The sequence below is a fragment of the Aphis gossypii genome, chromosome 2 (genome assembly GCF_020184175.1).
Source record: "Aphis gossypii isolate Hap1 chromosome 2, ASM2018417v2, whole genome shotgun sequence".
Classification (NCBI taxonomy): domain Eukaryota; kingdom Metazoa; phylum Arthropoda; class Insecta; order Hemiptera; family Aphididae; genus Aphis; species Aphis gossypii.
The window spans coordinates 19,153,303-19,176,129 of NC_065531.1; the positions used below are offsets into that span (position 1 = coordinate 19,153,303).

Sequence of the window (22,827 nt, forward strand, 5' to 3'; positions counted from 1 at the left end):
TAATTAACTGTAACATATTATATTATTATTATAATTCTATTGAAGCCATTACTCAAATACATAACTTAGAACAAGTTTAATGTCAGAATAAACGGTAGGTACCCAGCTATGTACTAGGTATGATTTGAATTAATAATTTTAAATTTAATGCAATAGGCAGGATTAATAGATGATTTTAATTATTATATATCCATCATGTATATTTAATAATTTTGTATATTTCCACTAAAACACTAAAACAGCTTCTCCAACTCGAATTTGTATCAATGTTAGAAAAAAAGCGTAACATCACAACTTATTTCTATCTATTATTTTATCTGTAAGTATATTTATGTATATAATATAAGTATATATTTTAGTATATTAAATTAATAATTCAATTTAAAGTTTAAATGATGTCAATTGTCAATTAATATTTAATAATATATAATGAATATTATAATAATGATATAATATCACAATATATATAGTAAAGTGCTATAAAATGTGCACTTTTAAACGGGCCAATGAAATGTACACTTTGTTAATATGTAGTTCCACCACTCGGGAACTGTTTTGAGCCGAAGTGGGTGGGTTACAATTTTTTTTTTTGGTGGTTACAAATGTTTTAAAATGATATTACATGATTTTACATTTATTTCCATTTATAAATCGTAATTGGCGGGGCAAGGTAACTAAGGAATGTTTCATAGTTGGTGTGCTAAACCAATCAAAAATACCATTGATACAGTAGTAAACTGGCGTCAACGCTATACTACATAATATGATGCATACATTTTCTCTGTTAAACAAGAGTTGCCACTGTACATCAGGAACGTGCGAATTTATTATTATTCATCTATACCAGTGGTTTTCAAACTTTTATTAAATGCCAAAACGCAAGCCGACCGGCGTTTTCCGCCGAGGATTAAAACGTGGCGTATTACTTCCATCGTGTATAGCCACTCCGATATAAACCAACGCATTTTCAATTCGACGGAAAACGCCGTGTATAGCCCCAGCCTTATCGGTATGGCTGATACGGGTTTGTTTTAATTTAACAATTATTTATTTTATTTATACATTTAATAATGTAGCTTTTTATTGTACAGAAGTTTTGACTTTTTGGAATATTGGAGTGAATAATCTTTCATATTGTGTTTGATCAGTTTGATGTAAATTTTTAGTCATTTAAAATTAAATTCATTGTTTCTTATTTCTTAATATTTTACCACTAAGTAAAAAGTTTTGAAAAAGGGGGGATTTTCCAATTTCCCCCTCCCATTTACCTATGTCGTTTTCTATTTTTGATCCTCCCCTTTCAGAAACCATGTCGACGACGCATACCCAAGACCTAATTGCAGTTTAAATCCGAAACAACGTATAGATATGATATTTTGACCACCCGCGTATTGTGTGTACAATTGTTATATTCTGTGGTAATAATAGTCATATAATATGTATAATAGTTGTACGAAATACGAATGCGACGTGTGATGTTATCAAAAGAATAATATACAACAACATACAATAAGTTTACTTTAAAAATAAATAAATCTGTGTAGGAGACTGTGAATATGGGACATTGAGGTGGTACCTACGACCTACCTCATATTATTATACACAAACTATTTTCGAGTGATGATGATAATAATGAACCTGACACCGTCGTGCTACTATTGAGAATTTTTCGTTAAGTACACTTAACACTAACTTGGGGCCAACATTTAAAGTCCAAACGAAAAATTCTCAATATCTGCTTCGGCTCATACTCAAATCCAAACTGTAAAAGTCATTCATTCATTTGGCCGCGACTCTAAGACCCATTTGGGCCGTATAGACCGTATAGTTATAGTATGCATATCTTAAGATGTGCCAAACCTTCTCAAGCCCGCACCATTCAAGCTTTTCACTTTTCAATCTATCAATCTTTGGCTAATAGCTTCATTCCACAACAAATGAAACCTTACCTAAAGATTTAAAAATTACAGCAATTTACTAATTATCTAAAATATAGGTATTTAAATAGGCTTCACTCCAAACTGCGACACTAGTTCACTACCCTAACCCTTTTTATTCTTACATAATATATCATCACGTAATTTTCCTGGCAGTTGTCACTGTTGTCAGCCTGTTATTGGTGCCGTTTCCTATAAAAATAAAAAGTAAATAATTAATTATCGGAATTCGGAGGGTTACTTCACTTACATCCCTCATATTGTGCTTCATATTATCATCATAGATATTAAAGAATGGATAGGCCATTTGTGCTTATCATACGGGCATGAATTAGAAATAATTTTGAGGTTATAGAGGTCTTAACAGAATTAGGATTAATTATTTAAAAATTATTTATATTATTATACAATAAACATATTACATTTTATAATAATAATATTTTAATAATTTATAAATTCCAATATCTATTAATTATCTATACATCCATCAATGATAATAATCACAAAATATAATTTATGATAAGACCTCTGCTAGAGTGAGAGGCATTAATAAAATCTGTCTTTCTCTCTTCCCCATTCCGGCACACTTCCCTCTATACGATTAATATAGCGATGGCCTATCCATTCTTTAATATCTATGATTATCATTCATATTATGTTGTTATTATTGTTATGTAATATGTTTATGTCAGTCATCCTTTTTACTTATTGTGTTAACAAATACAAATTGTAAATTTTCCTTATAATAAAAAAATAAGTAGTAAAATAATATTAAATAATAATAATATAATATATTATATAGGTGTAATAATATACACAATGGGTTATTTCTCCCACCACTGTACTAACTTTATAAACAAAACTCAAATGTTTGATATGAGTTATCAAATGTTGTGGTTGAGCCTGAGCGTTGAGCATAGAAAACAAATTTTTAGATTACAATTTGTATTTTTGTGTAGACCAGAAACATATTAAGCATAGGTACAAATTTAAAATGGTACACTATATTGATGTGTGATGTTCTAATGTGTTTATGTTAACTGTTTAAACCATTTAAAATTTTTATATTATCAATATTAATAAATTATTTACTACCACTAATTAGCTGTGTAATTTAAAGCACCTAGGCATTTAAAAAATAGTATATTTTCTCTAAATATTCTAGTTTCTTTTGATAGTAATTGAAGTGTATCTGTTCAAAATCATTTCTTGTTCTTTTAAGCAAAATGGAAGACGACTATGATGAATATCGTCGTTGGGATGGTGACGTCGATGTAGAGGTTTGTTTTATTAAACTATATAAACAATCACCAACGCTGTGTATATTATTTAAAATTTTGATAATTTTGATAATTAAATTTAACTGCTTTGTTGTTAACCTACCTCTTGTTTAGGCTGACGACAATGACGACATATTAGAAAATCCACAAGAAACTCTAACTCAATGCTTAGAGAAATTTAGTAGTGCTGATTATATCATGGAACCAGGAATATTTTCACAGCTTAAAAGGTAATCTTTTTGTTCTTATGATTATTACTTGTTAGTACTGTTAATTAGTTATAAAATATTAAAATATATTATAAAAATAACTGTATATAATTTTAAATATATTTTTGATATTCTAATGTATACTAAATTCGCTTTGAGCTAACATTAAAAGCATGAGTTTTGAGAAACTAAATTATGATGTGTATTACATAGTCTTTACTTTCTAAATTCAATATTTAAAACAAGTAAAGTAAAACTATTTAATAATTTATACACATATATTTTTTATTTAGAAACTTGAATTGTATTGAAAAGTATTATAATATTACATAGTATTCAAATTGCAAATTACCGTCAATAATTCTGTTGGCAATTATTTTAAATTGTACATCTCAATCACATCACCTCTGGATTGGAACCAAAAATTTTTCATACTTGGACATATATCAATACAGTTTAAGATAGTGTCTATGTCTAATGAATTTTTCATGTAGTCTGTAAAAGAAAAATTAAGATATTATCAGTACTTTTCTCAATAAATGAGAAAAATAAACAAAAATAAGATAGTTTTATATATCTGTTTTTGTAAAAAATCAATTTTAACATCAATAAATACAATAATTTGAAAATAATACAATTATTGTTATTAATGTGTAAAACATCACAATTTAAAAATTGCTTATTACTCTCTTCAAAATTAAAATATAAAAAAACACCATCAAATTACTGAATAATTTGGCTGTCTTGTTGTATTTGCTCTATAGTTTTTACCACTCTATAACTATACTTTGATTTTAGACAATATTATATTCTTGTAATAAATGGACAATGTAAAAGTGGTTTAATGATGAACAAAAATCTTTATAAATAAGTAATATTTTATTAAAAACAATTATAGGTATAGGTAGGTAATTAATAATTATATAATATTATCATTGCACCGTTGGTCCTTGTCTTTTTATTCGTTTTATTATATAATAATAATTAGAAAAAATTAAAATAAATAAATACTAAAATATGTGTGCCATATTTCTCAGAAATGCGTTAAATGTGTCACTTTTATTCAAACCTCTGCGCCATGTTTCAACGAAATGCTTGTAATAGTTATTATACTTATATATATATATATATTTTTATTATTATATTATTACACCTTGGAAGTAAGTCTGGAGTTGTACCACACATATTTTTTACAATTTTTAGCTTCAACGGGCACCACAAACTTTTAATTCTTTGAGCATGTGTCTAATCTTAATCACTATTAAGTCACAATAATGAAGTTAAAATTGGGTAGTAGAGCACTACGACAAACGTCTTGTAATTGTAGGTAGACCCATTGGCGCAAATCCTTATTAAATCCTAGGGGTACTATTAATAATTATAGTAGGTAGATACTAGGTATAATGGAATACAGTGGAAAATAATTGGGAGTGCTAATTTGTATTTTGAGGGTGCTAAGCACCTTTAGCACCCCTGGGATTTATGCCAATGGGTTGACCACTATTTTTGGTAGAGCACAATCGACCAGATAGCCAATAATATGTTCTTATTTTCAAGTTTAATTATATATAAATTCACTCACTTATCAAAACTACTATAAATTTGCTGTTATACGTTTATAATACAGAGACAACATAGTATGTGGGTAAGACATTTTCATAGTAACTCTTATAATTTAAGTTATTATTATTATTTTAATATGACTATTTTGAAAAAATTACATTCTAATAATATATATTATGTACAATAAGTAATATTAATTTAAAAACGATAAACTGAAAAAAATTAAGGAGAATGAGTAATAACATGATAGGAAATTTCATATTAGAGACATCTAGTGAATTTATATTAATCATAGTTTACAGTACTATTGTTCATTTTTTAAGTTTAGGGCCTTCCCATTTATGCTTGAGTTGAGTTCCTTGGTAATGTTAATTATGTTAAATTTCTCATGAGCTAGTTAGAGTTGGATCGGAATTTCATATAGAAGCATTTGTAGTTAAAGTAACAGTTTTGTTAATGATTTTGAGGTTTTGACTGCTTATACTTTGAAAGGCTTGGATAGTTATCTTATTAGAGTTCTTGGAAGAGCCCCAGATAAAATGCCACACACTCATAGAGATTGTAAAACAGTTTTCTATAATACGAAATTGCAGTGGTTGAATGAAAAACTGACTAGAGAAGACTTAGACTCATTAACTTTTTAATTTCCATTTGATAAATTATTGAGAAAGCGTATTAATGTGTAATTGCAGTTGAATGCTTGTGGTTATATGATCTGAAGCTGTTGATAATAGTGCAGCATAATTTGTGTAAATTTCAAGGATTATGAAGTACATAGACTATACATAAAAAAAGATGCAAAATGCCTCGAGAGATCCTAGAAGCAATAAGAAACTGTCTTAAACAGTGAAGGTTTGTGGTGAATGTTGAATGAATGGTTGTCCAAGTAATATTTTAAAACAAAATAAAAAAGGACAGGAAATAAAGTTTTTAGTTTGAAAAAGAAGTCCATTGTGCTGTACAGTATCAAATGTTTTGGTAACATCTAGAAAATTCTTACATGGGTCATGTAGAGGTGTGAACGAAAGCCAAACAGAAAGTTGGAAATATTTTCATTTTTTTTTTTTCATTTGTAAATGCGAGGTGATTTACTAGTATTTTTTCTAAAATTTTACCTAGAAGTGGTAAAAGACTTATGAACCTGTATCAGGTTTGAGTATTGTCATATTAACTAAGTATTTCCTTATTGTTAAAAAATATAATAGTTGTAGAGCAATATTATCAATATAAGTATTAAGTATGATAAATTATGGTTTTTATTGATATGTTTCTGATTAAGCTGATGGTATTAGATTGTGGACTGATGGCTTATTGTTGGCCAGTTTTTTAATTATTTCACATTTGTCATCTGGTAAGATAGATTTTGTAGATAGAGTCATTGGTAATGGAAAATGGAGTGACTCAGTGACCATTTCTAGGAGCATAATTGGCGATGAGATGGTTTATGGTTAAAATACTGTTAACAGACCAATAACTGTGTTGTTTGTCGTCTGGAGCAACAAAGAGATATTGTGGTTTCCTTCATTTGAAGAATTGTTTTTGTTTTGTGCTAAAGAGATCTATTTTGTGGATAGCTTTTGAAGGATTCTTTTTTTTGTATTTTAAGTAGAGATTTTAGTTTATTAGAAAGCATATTATGTTGTACTTTATCTTATCACTAGGGTAGTGGGTTCTTTACCAACTGCCAAGTCATCCTTATTCTATGTTTTTCAGGTAATGGTTGCATTATTTCCAGGGTTAGGTTGAATGATAAATTTTGATTGATCTCTGGATTGAGAAGTCTTTGGCTGCTTTTTGTGTATGGTTGATGAGTTTATTGATTATTTGCACTGTCAATTTTAGCATAAGATTTTAACTTTTACTAAAAAATTATATATGAATTTATTCCAAATTGTAAATCCAGGGAAAATAGTTGGTCGTTTTGATTTTAGCAATAGTTGGGCTCTTTTATGAAGCAAAATTGGGATATGATCTGATACTGGATCATTAATACTTGTGATTTTTATCTTAAAACGGTTTGGCAAATTTAAAAGTTAGAAATACAATTATAAAAAAATTATTACAAAAGTAAAGAATTTTTATTTTTATTTATTATAAAAAATAATTACATTTTTTTTGATAATTTATAACCTATAATAGAAACTTATATACCTAATAAATTAATTTATTATGAAATCTTTTCTTGTAAAATTTTATTTCATTAATTTAATTTTGTGCAAAATAGTAATTTATAGCTAAGTATTAAATTTTATATAACTTAATAGGTATTTTCAAGTGGGTGGAACTCCTGAGCATGTAATAGAATTGTTATCAAAGAATTATATTGGTGTCGCTCAGATGGCAAATATGGTAGCTGAATGGTTAATTCTAGGAGGTAATGATATATGTTCACCATTTATAACTTTAAAATATTTCTGCTTATTCTATTCTATTCAATTAATATATATTCTTTAGGTAACTTATATATTAGTGTATGCTTTAAAATTTTAATATTTTATAAGGTGTTGCGGTTGGTGAGGTTCAATCTTTTGTTGAGAATCATCTCAAAGATATGGTCCTAAAAACATTTGATCCAAAAAAAGCAGATACAATATTTAGTGAAGAGGGAGAAGTATGTTATTTATTATTGTCATAAGTTATTATTTAAAGGAGTATTAATTATTTTTAATATGTATTATGATCAATAGACTCCAGCTTGGTTAACAGAAATGATTGAACATAAAATATGGAGGTCATTAATTTATAGATTAGCAGAAGAATATCCTGATTGTTTGATGCTGAACTTTACAATTAAGGTATTATTCAAATAATTTTTTATTTTGCTTAAATTTATCTAGGGTTACAAGTAATAGTTTGATGTATCATTTTTTTTTTTAATAGCAATGAAATATATTTTATAGTTTTCAAACATTTTATATTTGTATATATAGTTAAGGCGAATTCTACTTTTTATTATTATAAAAGTAAAAATTGTAAATTTATATTTGTATTTTATTTTCAAGTTTTTGATTATGTTATTGATTAATTAATTAATTATTAACAAATCATCCATTAAATTGATTTAACTATTAAATATAACTTATAATTTTTACTTTGTTTCACAAAATTTACCAATAATTATCCGTACATATTTATTATTGAACGCTATTTTTAATTTACTTCTAATCTGTTGGTATTTGCTTAAGATTATTATATTTTATTTATTAATAGTTGATATCAGATGCTGGATATCAGGGTGAAATTACAAGTATATCTACAGCTTCTCAACAAATTGAAGTATACTCCCGAATATTAAAAAATTTTATTACAGAATCTATAAAAACATCTAGTGAAAATCGTCAAAATACAATTCAAGAATGTGCTGTAAGTTAATTAATTTTAACTATATTAGAATTAGGAAGGCTCAGAAGTTATATATTAAGTTTAAAAAAGTAAATTTTTAGAGTTTTAATTTTCTTATAAAAACACAAAAAGTAGCACCAAAATAATAAAATTGTCAAGCAAATTTTAAAATTTTTTTTTACAAATTTCATACTTCATTTTTCTAGAATAGGGTAAGTAGTAGGTATTTACTCCTGAAATGTAAAAACCCAAATCCAATAATAGCAATACAATGCATCTGACATTATTTTAAAAATAACTAATGAATGGAATAAATTGTTTGAAGTGATTGGCAATAACAACCGATAAAGTAATTAATATTTTAAAATCAAAATAGATATATATTTTTGTTCGCATATTTGTTTAGTTTATTTAAGTTGTATTATTTATTTAGTTTTCAATGTTTTCATATAAAAATATGCTTACAACTAGCACTTAAAACTTTAAATTAAAAACATGGCTCTTGAAATTAAATTTAAAATAGTTAAATTTAGCATAAATTTTCTCAAAATAAAATTTCTTATTTATACATGACTTCAGGGAAGTGTAAAACAAATTTGTTCCTTACTTTAAATGTTCTAAAACTCACCAAAAAAATATCTATTTGCTAGAACTTCTGAGAGTTGATTATAAGTAATACCTTTTTATATAAAATGCATCAGATTTGTATAGGTTAGATAGACTGTGATTACTTAATCTAATTACTGGTTTATGATAATTAGTGTGTTTAATAGTTTTTATGAAAAATATTTAATTTATTTTTTCAGAAAATGGTATGTCATAGCCAACATACATATGTTTTTACATTAGTTGCTCTTCAAGTTTTAGCTAAAGAAACTAATGGTGGAGTAAACATGAAGAGATTTTCTCAAGAAATAACACGTTGTGCCCAAGAGAGGTATTAAGTTTGGTTTCAAGACTATTAAATTAAGATTTTTTTATTAAATTTAGTTTTTTTAAGGAATGATGTGACTCCCATTACTATGGCATTAAATGGCGCTGCCCCGTATGACCAACCTTGTGCAGCGTTAAGTTCTATGTTATCACGAAATGCCTTAAATCCTGCTGATATAAATGTATTACATAAGCATTATTCATCAACAGATTCTCCTCCTGTCAGTTTATTAAGAATACCTCAATTTCTTGGTTAGTTTAATTTTTAACACATATGTAACTAATACTATTTTATTGATTTTATTTTAAATAGATATGATTTTTTTCAGAATTATTAGTGCAGGCTCTATTTAAGCCTGGAATGAAATTAAATCCAGAATACAAACCCAAGTACATTTATCTTTATGCATATTCTGCTAGTGTGTATGAAGTCACATCTGGTAAAAAAAGGAAAGTTATTAATAAGGATGATTTAAAATCAACAATACAAGCGGTTGATAAAGTTCATAGCATTTGTAATATGAATAAAAGTTCAACAGAATTAATTGCCGAAGTAGCAACTATTTACCATTGTATCAGGTATTGATTTTATTTTAGAAAATAATTTCCATTATGGTAACTAATAAAATACACTTAAACATTAGTTAAGACATTATACTGTACTTTGTCTAATGGGTGATCATTAACCATGATAGTCCACAACACTTTCCTAAGTGAATATTGATGGGCGAGCTCAACTTGTTTGAAAAAAGCATGTTCTCTTATAGAACAAAATATAAATGCAAACTGTCAAGTTTTTTTTTTATAACTTCAGAATTGTAAAAATGTCTATTGTTTCTTTGTAGATATCCCGCTGTTGCTGTTGGTTTAATATGTTGGGTTGAGAGTACTGTGACCGAACCCAGTTTTTTCAAGTTATGTACTGAACATACACCTACACATTTAGCACTCTTAGATGAAGTTGTTACATGCCATCCACAATTGCATAATATCATATTAAAATTATTTGTGTCTCTTTTTGAATCTAAACAGGATGAACTAGAAATTCTAGTACATGTGAGTTAATAAATAAATTCTCAGTTTTAGTTTTTTTAATTTTACAGGATAGTTCAATAATTTGTAGTTTTAAATTACTTTTGAATTAAAATTATTAATTAATATTGAATCATTTTTTACTATTATTTTAGTTGGAGATGAAAAAGATGTTGCTTGACCGTATGGTAAACTTGTTGTGTTGTGGTTGTGTTGTTCCTGTTATAAAATATATCGAACAATGTTGGCATAGAGGAGATACTGATATTTCTTTGATACGTTATTTTGTTACAGAAGTAAATAATTATTTATACAATGTATAAAAGTATATTTATTTATTTTTATTTTTATTGAATAGGCTTTGGAAGCAGTTTCTCCTCCTTATTCAGTTGAATTCGTTGATTTATTTTTACCAATTGTTGAAAATGAAGAAATAACTGGTACAATGAGATGTGATGGAGAAAATGATCCAGTCTCAGAATTTATTGGTTTGTATACTTACAAACTTTGACTAGAAAAATTATTTTTGATTTTTAACTTATAATCATAATTTTTCAGTGCATTGCAAAGGAATGACAATATAAATTGATCTACATTTTAGCTGTTTAATAGAAGTATAATAAAATGTATTTCTATGTATAAATTACTTCATTAGTGTAAATTTGTACAAAATTATAAGGTTTAAAATGTATAATATGTTATACAAAACATTCGTATTTTATATTTACTTATTATTTTATAGCCAACAAAGTAATAATCTAAATTATCTAATTCAGATGTTTAGATTATGACATTTAAATTAATACATTTATTTTTAAAATCATTTTTAGGGCCGTTCTTACAATGTCCGGCTAAGTGTCGGTAAAGACTAACCGGTAGAATTCTATTGTTAAATTCTTCCGGTTAGTGTTATCAGGCACTAACCAAACATTGTAAAAATGGCCCTTATTGTATTAAACATTTATATGATATTTATTTATGATAGAATCTGGGGATATTAAATGATAATATTTGATATTTAATGTCTGAAAAAATATGCATCTGCTATTTGTAAAGTCTGAAAATTTAATGAATAAAACGTTTACTTACCTACACATTTTTGTGTCATTATTTTAGTTCATAGGTCATTTAAGCAGTTTTTGATCATTTTTAGTATTATTTTAGGTTATTAATATACTTAACTCTTTATATTTCTATACTATATTTACTATATTACCATTGCTATGTATCATACTATGCAGTGGCGTACATTCAAACTTGTTTGGGGGGGGGGGAGGGTTTAAAAAAATAACTAACACAAAAACCTTCCCTTTAAAACCTACCCATTTTTTTAACAATCAAATATATATAAATATTAATAGGTAAAATAATAAAAGTATTGTACATTATTATGACGCGTGCGACTGTATACACGAATAATTAATGATTAATTAATATTAAAAATAAATAATTATTATTGATATAAAAAGATATAAATAGATATTATATTATACAAGTTTTTTTTTAACAATTTACAGTTTATTTTTACATTACAATAAATTAGTATTTAGGAATATGAAAACAGCATTGTTAACAAAACTTTTCAAACACTTATCTATATCAATATAATTATTTAAATATTATAGTATTAAAATTTTGTACTTTAAGTTAGTAAGTTTTTTTTAACCTAATCGGGGGGGGGGGGGGGGGGTTGAAAATTTTTTGTTTGCCAAAAAAAGAATAATGTTTTTTTTTTTGCAGTGCAAATGATTACTGGTATGATTCAAATAATTTTTAGCAATTCCTTTATATTTCCAATAAAATTGAGATGCATGACCTAATACCGGTTTTAGTCGAGTTTATATAATTGAGATTTCCAAAATTGTTTCTACAACTGTACTGTTTATTATTATAAACCTAAATAATTTTTAAAATAACATAATTTATAATATAAATTTATTTTATTGTTGGCTATGACTAGCAGCCATAGGTTAACATAGCATCCTCATAAATAATATTCTATGATACAAGACTAAGGATTAGAGACAGAAAATGACTCAACATGATTAATTTAACAATGTATTAAGTTTTTAGATTAAGGTGTTCTATACTTAGATAACTTAGATATACAGATATGTGAGTAAGACAAGTGTAAGAATCCAATATGTAGATCTATATCTAATTTATAATGTTTTTAATTTAGGTAACACAGTATAATCATCCACTTTTAATGATCCATTTTGTATTCAAATTATAGGTCATCATTAAGCACCGTAGGCCATTAGTAATACCGCATAGTTTGTTTTAATTATAAAGACTATCATAAAATCACAATGATTAGCAGATAATGTTGTATAGATGGGTTAAATTTGTTACTAATTGACTAAATATTATCACGGTACAAAAAAAAAAAAAAAATACTATAGATTTGAACATGAAATGTTGTTTAATAAATAATTAATATATAATACATATAAAAATATATACTTTTTAAATATTTTAGATATTCCTATTCATCTATAAATATTATAATTAAATAATTAAAAATAGAATGTTTCAAGTATTTACAATTTGATTAAATATCATGAATCTTCAGCATGTTTGACTCTGGATAAGGCTACATAAGATTGCTTAGTGTTGTCGTCGTACCATCCAATTGGTCCAATTTCACAGTCAGCACATATAAGATATTTAATGCCAGATTCAACAGTCTTCGAAAATCCAATATTATCAAACATATACATATCTGGAACCATCCAGTAATCTGTTAACAGTTCACATTCAACAGCCTCACAATTCTTTTTTTGAGACATGTGTGGAAGATTGAACTACAAAGTATAAATAATTACTACACCATTTACTAAATAGCAAGAAAAGTTTAAAAAGTTACCTCAATGCTCAAATACTTTCCCATTGTAGACGGCAAAATCTTGGACGGGCATTTAGTGCAATAAACAGTGTGTTTGTTCTTTTCTTCAGTAATCAGATGGTTAAAGTTAATTTTAACATCAATCGTACTTTCTTCAGTCATCTTAAAGAGTAAACTATTTTACATTAATTAAATATAAATAAAATGAAAAACGAAAAATATTAAAAATTTTTAATTAATTATATAATAGTAATATATTCTATTTTGTGGTTGGACTTAACCGAAATCGGAAATCCGCGAATCCGCCTCATCATGTTATCAATTTATCACTGAATTTTGCGGTTCTTTAGTTTTGATAAAAATATTGATAACGTAGACACCAGCCCAGGGTTGTAACAAATAGAATTATTACCATTATTGTAAATTATACGTTTAAGTTTGTAACAAAGGTAAACAAACATAAACGTAGATAATAAAGATTTTATCATTTATTATACTTAATCCATATTATTGATGGTGATAATTTATTAGGGAATAGATAATTAAGATTTATATAAATCATTTTGTAATATTGTAGTTTAGCTTTAGCGACTACCGTTAAGATCAAAGTACTAAAGGCTTATACATTTGATTGTAATTGTTTTAATAATACGATAGTGTTCATTTAAGGTCAAGGATATGAATTCCACAAATATTTTATTTTTTCAATAAATTATAATTTGTATTTTGTTCGAACATTGAAATTTTGAAAATGGGTAACCGATCATCGTTGCTTTTGCGTAAAGAAGAAATTGCTCAAATTAGAAATGAAACTGGATGTAAGTATTTAGTTGATAAAAATGCATATGATTCTATTGACTTAACTATATATGTTTTTTTTAACTTTTAAATATTTCTTGATTTATATAGAATAATAAAACAATATAATAAGTTTTTAAATAGTTTTTATGGATTTTCACCTGTTTTTTTTTTTATCTTTTACATGTATTTTATTTGTACAATGTTAAAATATAAAGCTAGCTTTGATGACATTGACAAACCGGTTCTTATTTTGGAGGTGATATTGCAAATATAGGCCCAATGACACTCAAAAAAAATATTTTGCTTTCCAGCTGTTTTAAAATTGTTTAAATCTAGTGAAAAATGATACCATTTTTTTTTCTAGTATTTATATATGATGTACAATTATTTAACATATGATGTATTCAAATTTACATTAATAGAATTACAAACTAAATAAATTTTAATAAAATTATTTTACAGTCACTGCAAATCAAATAGAACGTCTCTATAGTAGGTTTACCAGTTTGGATAGAGGTGATTTGGGTACGCTGAGTAGAGAAGATTTACTGCGCATACCTGAGTTAGCCATAAATCCTTTAGGAGAAAGAATTGTTGACTTATTTCATGCAGACTCTGGGAATAATTGTGATCGTATCAATTTTCTACAATTCATGAGAGGGCTATCTAAATTCAGACCGATTCGACCAAATAAACCAAACAAACAAAACAATAGAATGGAAAAAGTGAAATGTAATCATTAACAATGAACTCCTGTTTTGTGTATAATAGTATATTATTTATCACAACAATATGATTTATTTGATTTTAGTTGCATTCGATATGTATGATGTCGATAATGATGGTATGATATCAAAGGATGAGTTATTGGTTATTTTACATATGATGGTTGGTGCCAACATCAGGTAACATTTTAATGATTTGTATGTTTTTAACATTCTAAATTCTAAATTTATTTTTAGTGAAGAACAGTTGTCTATAATTGCTGATAAGACAATTTCTGAGGCAGACATAGATGAAGATGGTTTAATTTCGTTTGATGAATTCAGTAAAACATTTGAAAAGTCTGATATTGAACACAAAATGTCAATCAGATTTTTAAATTAATTGAATACGCCCATTATTAACAGATCATTCCGCTCATATGTTCTTTTAATTTTATAAATTGTTCTAGGTACACTGAATTAGTTTTAATAATTAGAGAAAATTTATTATTTCAATCCAAAGACCAATAATTTAATTATTTTTTATTGTTTTATTACTAAAAGAGTAGATTTATGAAAAAAAAAAAAAGTTGAATATAATATAATGTTATAATATATTAATATATATAATTTTTATAATTTACAAATTTGACTGTGTCGTTTTTCTCTAACAGAGAAAGGATTTTAACACAAAAATAATTGTATGAATGTACAGCATTTTAAAAAAAATAATTAAATTTTAAATACCAGATACATAAATAATAATAAAAAAATTTAATAACAGGACATTAAAATAAAAAATACTTTCTATGCATTGGACGAGACAGCTAGTTTCTTTAAATGTTCCATAAACAGTTGCAAACTTACATCATCTGTCAAAACTGGTGCACCGCCATCCTGAAAACAAAAAAGTTGACTCAAAAATTATCTATAAATTTATTAAATTATTATTAATTCAATACTTACACCTCCATAAGCATACATATTATTATGTGTTTGAGATGGATTAACTTTGCATAATAAAAATCTTGCCTAAAAATAAATTTAATCAATAATTAACAGTTAAAAAAAACCAATTAAATTATCTCCAGAACTTACTTGACTACCACCTTGTTCGGTGTCAATATACCGAGGCATTGGAAATCGAGTTTTAAGAATTTCTTGGGCATCGTCAACAGGTGCTTGAAGCAATTGTTTGAAATTACTATACTCAGGTCTATTTTGATAATCCATTGCTCTCCATTGAGCAATAGTCTAAAAATATAAATAGACATTTTTTTTTTAGTCAACAGAAGCTTAAGAGAAAAACTATATATATTAGCTCACTTCTCCGTGGAATATCAAAATATGGAAAAATGTGTCCATCAACAATATTTTGTCAGGTTGAATACTGCTTGTATCCAAAAGTACAGGTTCTGGCCTACCATTAAAACTATAGCTATATAGAATTGGTTGTATCATAATTAAACTTTGTGTAACATCTTCGCGCATCAACATGTGTCTAAAACAGAAACATTAATTGTAGGTAATTTTTTAAATTTTTAAATTTATAAACAAATTACCTATAATATGATGTTTCATCAGGGCTATTATTAAAAACTTGTAAAAATTGAGACCTTCTTAAATGATACATGAACTGAGGATATAAACTGAAATTTTCTGGTAATCGGAAACTATTTGGATCATCTTTTTGATAATCACCGAATTTCTGACACTGTAACAACAATTAAAGTTATTTATCATAATTATAAAAAAAATGAATACTAAATATTAATACCAAGCGTATAAGCGTACGATCAGCCCACCGCATAACATCCGGACTATCTTCGGTTTCTGCACGATTCACAACCATACGAGCCATTAAAACTGCAGATGCCTCTTGATCAAATGCAGCACTAACATGCATCATATTTTGAACAGGGTCTGCCCAACTAAAAAATAACACTTGCAATTATTAAATAAAATTAATTTTATATAATATATACAATTACATACTTCCTAGCTAATGTAGTAACCCTAATCCGTTTATGGCCACTGGAATGTTGATATTGAGTAATAAATTGAATACAACCACGTCCTCCCTGTGGAATTGGTGAGCCATGCTAAAAAATATACAAAAATAAAAATATTTACATATAGGATTAATTGTACGTTTCTATTATTAAAAGGTTTTACGATTATTTACTTGATTAACAATTTCAAAGAAAAATGCACATGTAGTGTTAGGCATCAAGCTACACATTTTCCATTGACATGTACCACCTAAACCTAAGTCACAGTCAGATACACATGGGTTCTTTATACTTAATGATACACATGGACCTATTGCACCCATAACTAAATAAAAAAATGCATTAAATTAATTTATATCAATTGAATTGTAGTAGTATACCACAAATAGTATTTACTTTTTAATTCTCTAGATGTTTTTACTTCCAAAGTAGCATTAAATGCCATTTTTAAATTGTTTTCATGATCTCGTGCCAATACTCTTTGGAATGTTTGCTTAAATAAAGATGAATTAAACGAATCACCCATTACCATATGTCCACTAAAATAAAATTATTTATGAAAATATATATTTTTATTTTTTATGATAACAATAACAAACCCAGTTGTATTACAGCATTGCTTCATTTCCATCAAACCAGTTTGATCTAAAGCACACGCATAGATATCAATTGTATGTCCATTGGTTGCTGCTCGAACTGCCAGAGTATCATAATGCTTAGTTGCTTTTTTCATATATGGAGCATTATCTTTCATTATTTGGTCATGAGAACGAATTGTATCAGATAACTTTTCATTAACTACATGACCTGGACCTTGGGAACATGCTCCACCAACAAACAACATTATACGAGCACCAGTTTGTGGATAAGTAGACTGTAAATATTACTGTATACATTTCAAAATATCGTTATTAAATTATATTAATTAGTAATTACCTCCAGTAAGCTAACAGCAATTGATAATGCCATTCCTGTACTCCTTAAAGGTCTCATACCTTGTGAAACAGGCCATGGATCTTTTAAAAGCTCATTTAACAAGTCTGACATATTTACATCACAATTTTGAACCGGTTGTATAAATCTATGAAAAACATTTATATGAGAACAAAAAAAAAAAAAATTGTATTTGGAAAATACCTGTTTGCTGGTATATTAGTTTGTTGTTGCTGTGTTTGCTGTTGAGGTACACCAGCTTGTGTAGTTGGAGCAGCATATTTACCAATTCCTAATATATCTTGAATTTGTTTTGGTGGTAAGTCTTTAGTACCTCTAAACACATATGACTTTGAAATACCTTCACAACCCAATTCATGAACCTAAAAAGGTATGTAAGTATGTATTGTTTATAAACACATATATTAAATTTGTAAATACATTTCAAAGTTGTATTCTATATTTTTTACCTGAACAACATTTCCAAATGTGATTAATCCAACAAGAGCATTTGGTGGTAATAAGCTAAGAGACATTTGTAAAGAGTCTTTAAGAGCACCAAGTTCTTCATCATCCATACAAGTATCCACAACAAATAAAAATATAGGTGGCATGGTTTTAGCTCTCTAAATTAAGTATATAATTTAATAAAAATCAATAATTAAATATAAATTTGTTTAGTATTCTAAAAAAATTACCGTTATTGAGTATTCAATGGTAGAAAATGCTGGAATAAGTTCAGCTGGTTGGTGTTGTTCTGAAATTGCTCCATATTGAGGAGGAAACTATACAAATTAAAAACATAATTAGAGTAAATTTAAATAATAACTGAGACAATAGTAGTCATACTTACAGAATTACATTGAAAACAAAAATTACATATCCACATTTTCCCTCTATAATCCACTTGACATAGAGGATTTAAAATTGCTCTACAAGTATTTCGTGTACACAGAACAGGATCATACTGTATTGGAGGTAAATCTATTCACACATACATAAAATATTAGAAATTAATTTAAGTATCTCAGTTTTAAAATAAATTCTTTACTAACCCGATCTTTCTTTCAATGGCTGATAAAGACAACCTACTGGTACAACAAGACGAGTAGCTTCTAGTCTACTAGCTGGCCAAACATTCCATGACAAGCGAACACCATCACGCTCTTCATTTTGCTCAATAAATTCTTCGTATGTCGACATGTTAGTTACTAAGATTACAGAAAAAATACAAAGTTTGATGTTAACATTATAATATATGATATAAATTGAAAAAGTTACATGTCATGAATGTACACGAATACAACTAAAAGCAGGAGAGCTTCGATGTTTCTGGAATATCTTTTTAGTCCTTTAAAAATAATAATTTATGACACCTGTTTCTAATCAATAAATAAATATTAGGTATATTTAGTTTGAGCCATTACATTATTAAATTTTTTAGTATAAGATACATGAAAACTTAGAATATGGTAGTATGTTCTCAATATATGTAATAAATATATAAGCTTATAGGTTTAAAACAGAAGTTTTTAAATTTAAAACCATAGGTAAAAATGTGTTCTGCTTGTGATTATGTTGGTACAAGTTAATTATGTTTTATATTTTCTTCTACTGTTCAAAGAAATCATTGAATCAATAAACAAGTGAATACAACAGTTTAAACCCACTGCATTCATTCTAAATAAATAAATAATTAATTTCAAATTTTGATAAAAGATCAATAATCTGTGATGAATTACGAATCAATAATAATACTTGTATATTAATTTCATAAAAAATTATTAAGTTTCAACTTGTTAAAATGACATTATGAACATGATAATTTATTTTAAAAATATTTTTAATTGAGATTAAAATTATTAAAAATAAATTAACGAAGAGAAAAGAATATCCACATAATATTAATAAATAACAAAAAGAAGCCCTAGGTATTCGTTTAAAATCAAAATAATCATAGGTACATTTTAAAGAAACATTTGACAGAAAAAAAAATGGTAAAATTTTTCATATTTTATGATTTAATTTACCTTAACAACGTGTCAATGAGGTGATTTTCATTACTCTTTTATTAACTTTTTTAATTGAGTGTACTATTAATTTATTAAATTAAAAGGTAAAAGAAAAATTAGATTCACTGAAATATGAACACCCGAACACGTCACTGGTCACTGGTAAGCGGGCTGTGGCAATATGACTTATGATAAGAAACCATGGTTACATCCATAGATAATACTAAAGAACAAATAAGAAACGACACTCAACTATGTGATAACATAGTGGAGGCCCGGCCAAAAAGTTACGATCGAAATATCGAATTACTGGAGGCTCTTTCTTGAAGTTGATACCGGTTTTGTTATCTTCACTATTATCAATTTGAACTTCAGAAACAATTAAAACCCATATTCATATTATTATTCAACTGTTTTTTCTAACTATTATTTCACTAATTTCTAGTCTGAACACAATGTGGAATTAATGGATGGTAAATAAAATATTAAAAAAATAGGTCAGCACATTTCGGTGGTGTATGTTGGTCCTCGGACAGGATAGTGTAATTTTACTGTAGGTATTCGATTTGAAAATAAAAAAAAAAAATAATAAACGATTCTGAGCGGACGAAGGGTTCTTTTTTATTTAATTTTATTCGTTTCTATGGTGATAAACAAAGCCGTAATTATTTTATATCACCTACATAATCGTAAAGTTGTACATTTTTTCTTCTTTAACCGCTTTTATTTCGAGCATCATTTCGAAAATTGAAAAATGACCTCTCTAAAGTACAAGCTCAAGAACATAACCTTTCAGAAAATATGCTACACTTGTACTTTTGATTGAATTTAGGGGGAGAGTGTTTACAGAATAAAAAAGAAATAAACATCATTGTAAAACCAATACATTTCTTGCCCCTCTCAGAATCTAAAATTGACAAATTTAATGTAAATAAATAAGTATTATTATTATTATTTTTACAAGTATACTCTCGGCTCTCACCCATACTACTTAACATAATATTATATGCTTCTGATCAGCCCACAACTCCATATACTACAATTGCCGACTGCAAATTGCAGTTGATTAAGTAATTTTTTCAATTTATAACAATCCAATTATAGCCTCTAGGCTCTGCTAGCTTACAGTCTCATTTAAATTTACAATCGGGATGGTATGAACAATGGTGCGTAAAATTAAAATGCCCATACAACTTTTAACCTTAGACACGGTCACTGACCAAATGTTTCAACTTTCAATCAATAACATACCTATTCACCAATTAATGTTAAATATTTAGGTTTAATTCTTGACCAAAAATTAACCTGGAAAAAATTTATAAAAGCTTAAAGATTAACCCTTAACGCTCGATCCAGATACTAAAAATGTTATTTTCTAAAAGTAAATTTACCAGCTTAAAAACTAAACTACTAATTTATAATTTGGACTAATTATTATTTGGACATATTGGTTACAACCATAGAGATTGGCAAAAAAATCAAACTTGAACAATATCTTCAAGGATATCTTCTATATTTCTTTCAAAATATTATTCTAAGAAAAATCATTAACGTTCCTTTATATGTCTCTAATTTAACCCTCCACCAAGATTTAGGTATCCAACCTGTTATAACTGAAGCAGAATTCTACAAACTTTTTTTTTACCAAACAAGAAAATCATCATAACCCTCGAATAAAAAAGTTACATACCTTCACACTTCCTGGAAATCTACAACGCAGATTCAAAAAATACCTTAAAATACCTTATATCAATGCAAACATATGCCAAGTTAAGTATCACTAATGCGTGGCTTCTAATTCAAGTTATTCATGCTATGTATAGACTTTTATCTTATATACTTATTAGTTATTGTGCATTAATTTAAATTGATTATGTATATACTTATAAAATTTAAAAATTCTTACTAGTAATTACTAATTAACTAATTTGTGTATAGAATTTTAAATTTAACTAGTTTGAGGATTATTAAAAATATTTGAAAATCCACTCACTAAATACATATAATTGCAATAATAATCAAAGATCAACCAAATCTAAAACTTCAGGCATTCAAACTACTGCGCTTAAGTTACTACTGTATGCTTCTTAACAATTTAAAATTAAAAACAGAAGCTGGAAGTAATTATATACAATTGTTTTCACCTACATAAAAATATGTATAACAATCCACTTACTTTCCAAACATTCAGCACTTTTTCTGAAAAATCCAACATGAATATAATTGGTATAGACTGAATATCCATTTAAATAGGTGTCACCCTTGCTCAATGTGTGATTTCTTAACATGCTATTTATGTTATTATAATTATTGAAAACTTTAAAATGTGTTAATTGTAATATTTTTTGTTGAAAATAGTTTTTAAAATTTCAATAATTATAAAATAATAGACCTATAAACTTGATTAATTCTTATTATAAATCTATGCATTATGCATAGACTTAACTCTAAGTTTAAAACAAGGGCGCTCATATTGGGGGGAGAGAAAGGGAGGGATATGTCTCTCCCTGGAAAATGTTGAGAATTCTAACATATTTTGATAAAATTTGAAAATTTAATGTAATATAAGATAATCTATAATTTTTTTTATGAAAAATCAGGTTATCAACTATGAATAACAACATGATTTTTTGTTTTTATTCTATGGATAATTATAAATTCTTAAAATATTGTGTATTGCCATAGATATGATATGTATATTATGTATGTGTACACTGTACACCACCATAATATTTTATTTATGATCACAGATATATACATAATTATATATGTATATAATATATATATAGCCATTCCTATTTATAAATGGATTGATAAATTAAAATTTTGTCCCTCCCTTGAGAATTATCCTATAGGCAACCTTGGTTTAAAATAATAGTTATATTCTAAGGTTTTGGAGTTAAACTTATACATAGACCTATAAGTTAATAGGTCTATGAACTTATATGCCTGTCATATATATATATATTTTAAATTATGCCGAGTTGCATAAACACAATCACTAAAAATTAAATTAATCAAAAGTGAACATGATTTAGGGTATCCTTAAATAAATAAATTAAAAAAACATTACTTGATATTAACATAATAAACAGTAATCATAGTGAGTCCAATCTCTGCTAAGGTTTCATACTAGCATATCAATTCAATATTCTTATAATAATTTTGCACCAGATTTTAAAGAGGTGATCATATATACTTAAATTATTAATTATTATAGA

General features: G+C 26.7%; 4 protein-coding genes across 6 annotated transcripts; 2 read left to right on the top strand and 2 right to left on the bottom strand.

Moving 5' to 3' along the window:
• The first annotated feature begins 2,823 nt into the window (after positions 1–2,823).
• On the top strand, positions 2,824–11,390 carry LOC114129573 (negative elongation factor D). The gene is made up of 13 exons (XM_027994356.2): positions 2,824–3,217; positions 3,332–3,447; positions 7,254–7,363; positions 7,491–7,600; positions 7,677–7,784; positions 8,200–8,352; positions 9,138–9,268; positions 9,332–9,516; positions 9,594–9,843; positions 10,110–10,320; positions 10,452–10,592; positions 10,655–10,784; positions 10,855–11,390. Exons 1-13 carry the CDS (start codon positions 3,164–3,166, stop codon positions 10,878–10,880), a joined length of 1,725 nt encoding a protein of 574 aa, XP_027850157.1. The 5' UTR covers positions 2,824–3,163; the 3' UTR covers positions 10,881–11,390.
• Positions 11,391–12,702: 1,312 nt separating this feature from the next.
• On the bottom strand, positions 12,703–13,488 carry LOC114129550 (guanine nucleotide exchange factor MSS4 homolog). The gene is made up of 2 exons (XM_027994320.2): positions 13,166–13,488; positions 12,703–13,103 (listed from the first exon to the last, which is right to left on the bottom strand). Exons 1-2 carry the CDS (start codon positions 13,304–13,306, stop codon positions 12,858–12,860), a joined length of 387 nt encoding a protein of 128 aa, XP_027850121.2. The 5' UTR covers positions 13,307–13,488; the 3' UTR covers positions 12,703–12,857.
• A 156-nt stretch (positions 13,489–13,644) lies between these two features.
• On the top strand, positions 13,645–15,296 carry LOC114129549 (calcineurin B homologous protein 1). Its single transcript, XM_027994319.2, has 4 exons — positions 13,645–13,962; positions 14,408–14,677; positions 14,757–14,850; positions 14,908–15,296. Exons 1-4 carry the CDS (start codon positions 13,896–13,898, stop codon positions 15,050–15,052), a joined length of 576 nt encoding a protein of 191 aa, XP_027850120.2. The 5' UTR covers positions 13,645–13,895; the 3' UTR covers positions 15,053–15,296.
• On the bottom strand, positions 15,245–19,789 carry LOC114129547 (protein transport protein Sec23A). Of its 3 annotated transcripts, none has more exons than XM_027994318.2 (18): positions 19,625–19,761; positions 18,876–18,976; positions 18,650–18,805; positions 18,448–18,578; positions 18,293–18,379; positions 18,065–18,220; positions 17,799–17,977; positions 17,598–17,742; positions 17,261–17,535; positions 17,058–17,200; positions 16,835–16,986; positions 16,645–16,751; positions 16,427–16,580; positions 16,212–16,363; positions 15,976–16,150; positions 15,748–15,903; positions 15,616–15,681; positions 15,245–15,546 (listed from the first exon to the last, which is right to left on the bottom strand). In XM_027994318.2, exons 2-18 carry the CDS (start codon positions 18,880–18,882, stop codon positions 15,457–15,459), a joined length of 2,331 nt encoding a protein of 776 aa, XP_027850119.2. In that variant the 5' UTR covers positions 18,883–18,976; positions 19,625–19,761; the 3' UTR covers positions 15,245–15,456. The 3 variants fall into 3 exon arrangements, with proteins under 3 accessions (XP_027850119.2, XP_050055628.1, XP_050055629.1); XM_050199671.1 differs by having other exon boundaries at positions 18,876–18,945; positions 19,625–19,752; XM_050199672.1 differs by lacking the exon at positions 18,876–18,976 and having other exon boundaries at positions 19,625–19,789.
• Positions 19,790–22,827: the final 3,038 nt, after the last annotated feature.

Bases quoted from the DNA above. Each gene is read 5' to 3' on its own strand.
- LOC114129573 (XM_027994356.2), top strand. From the start codon at position 3,164: ATGGAAGACGACTATGATGAATATCGTCGTTGGGATGGTGACGTCGAT. The intron at 3,448-7,253 runs GTAATCTTTTTG...ATAACTTAATAG, and splicing joins ATATTTTCACAGCTTAAAAG to GTATTTTCAAGTGGGTGGAA. The intron at 10,593-10,654 runs GTAAATAATTAT...TTTATTGAATAG, and splicing joins TACGTTATTTTGTTACAGAA to GCTTTGGAAGCAGTTTCTCC.
- LOC114129547 (XM_027994318.2), bottom strand. The intron at 16,752-16,834 runs GTAAATAATCGT...TATATTTTTTAG, and splicing joins TCTTTGAAATTGTTAATCAA to CATGGCTCACCAATTCCACA. The intron at 16,581-16,644 runs GTATGTAATTGT...GTTATTTTTTAG, and splicing joins GTTACTACATTAGCTAGGAA to TTGGGCAGACCCTGTTCAAA.
- LOC114129550 (XM_027994320.2), bottom strand. From the start codon at position 13,306: ATGACTGAAGAAAGTACGATTGATGTTAAAATTAACTTTAACCATCTG. The intron at 13,104-13,165 runs GTAACTTTTTAA...TATACTTTGTAG, and splicing joins GAAAGTATTTGAGCATTGAG to TTCAATCTTCCACACATGTC.
- LOC114129549 (XM_027994319.2), top strand. From the start codon at position 13,896: ATGGGTAACCGATCATCGTTGCTTTTGCGTAAAGAAGAAATTGCTCAA. The intron at 13,963-14,407 runs GTAAGTATTTAG...ATTATTTTACAG, and splicing joins AATTAGAAATGAAACTGGAT to TCACTGCAAATCAAATAGAA. The intron at 14,851-14,907 runs GTAACATTTTAA...ATTTATTTTTAG, and splicing joins ATGGTTGGTGCCAACATCAG to TGAAGAACAGTTGTCTATAA.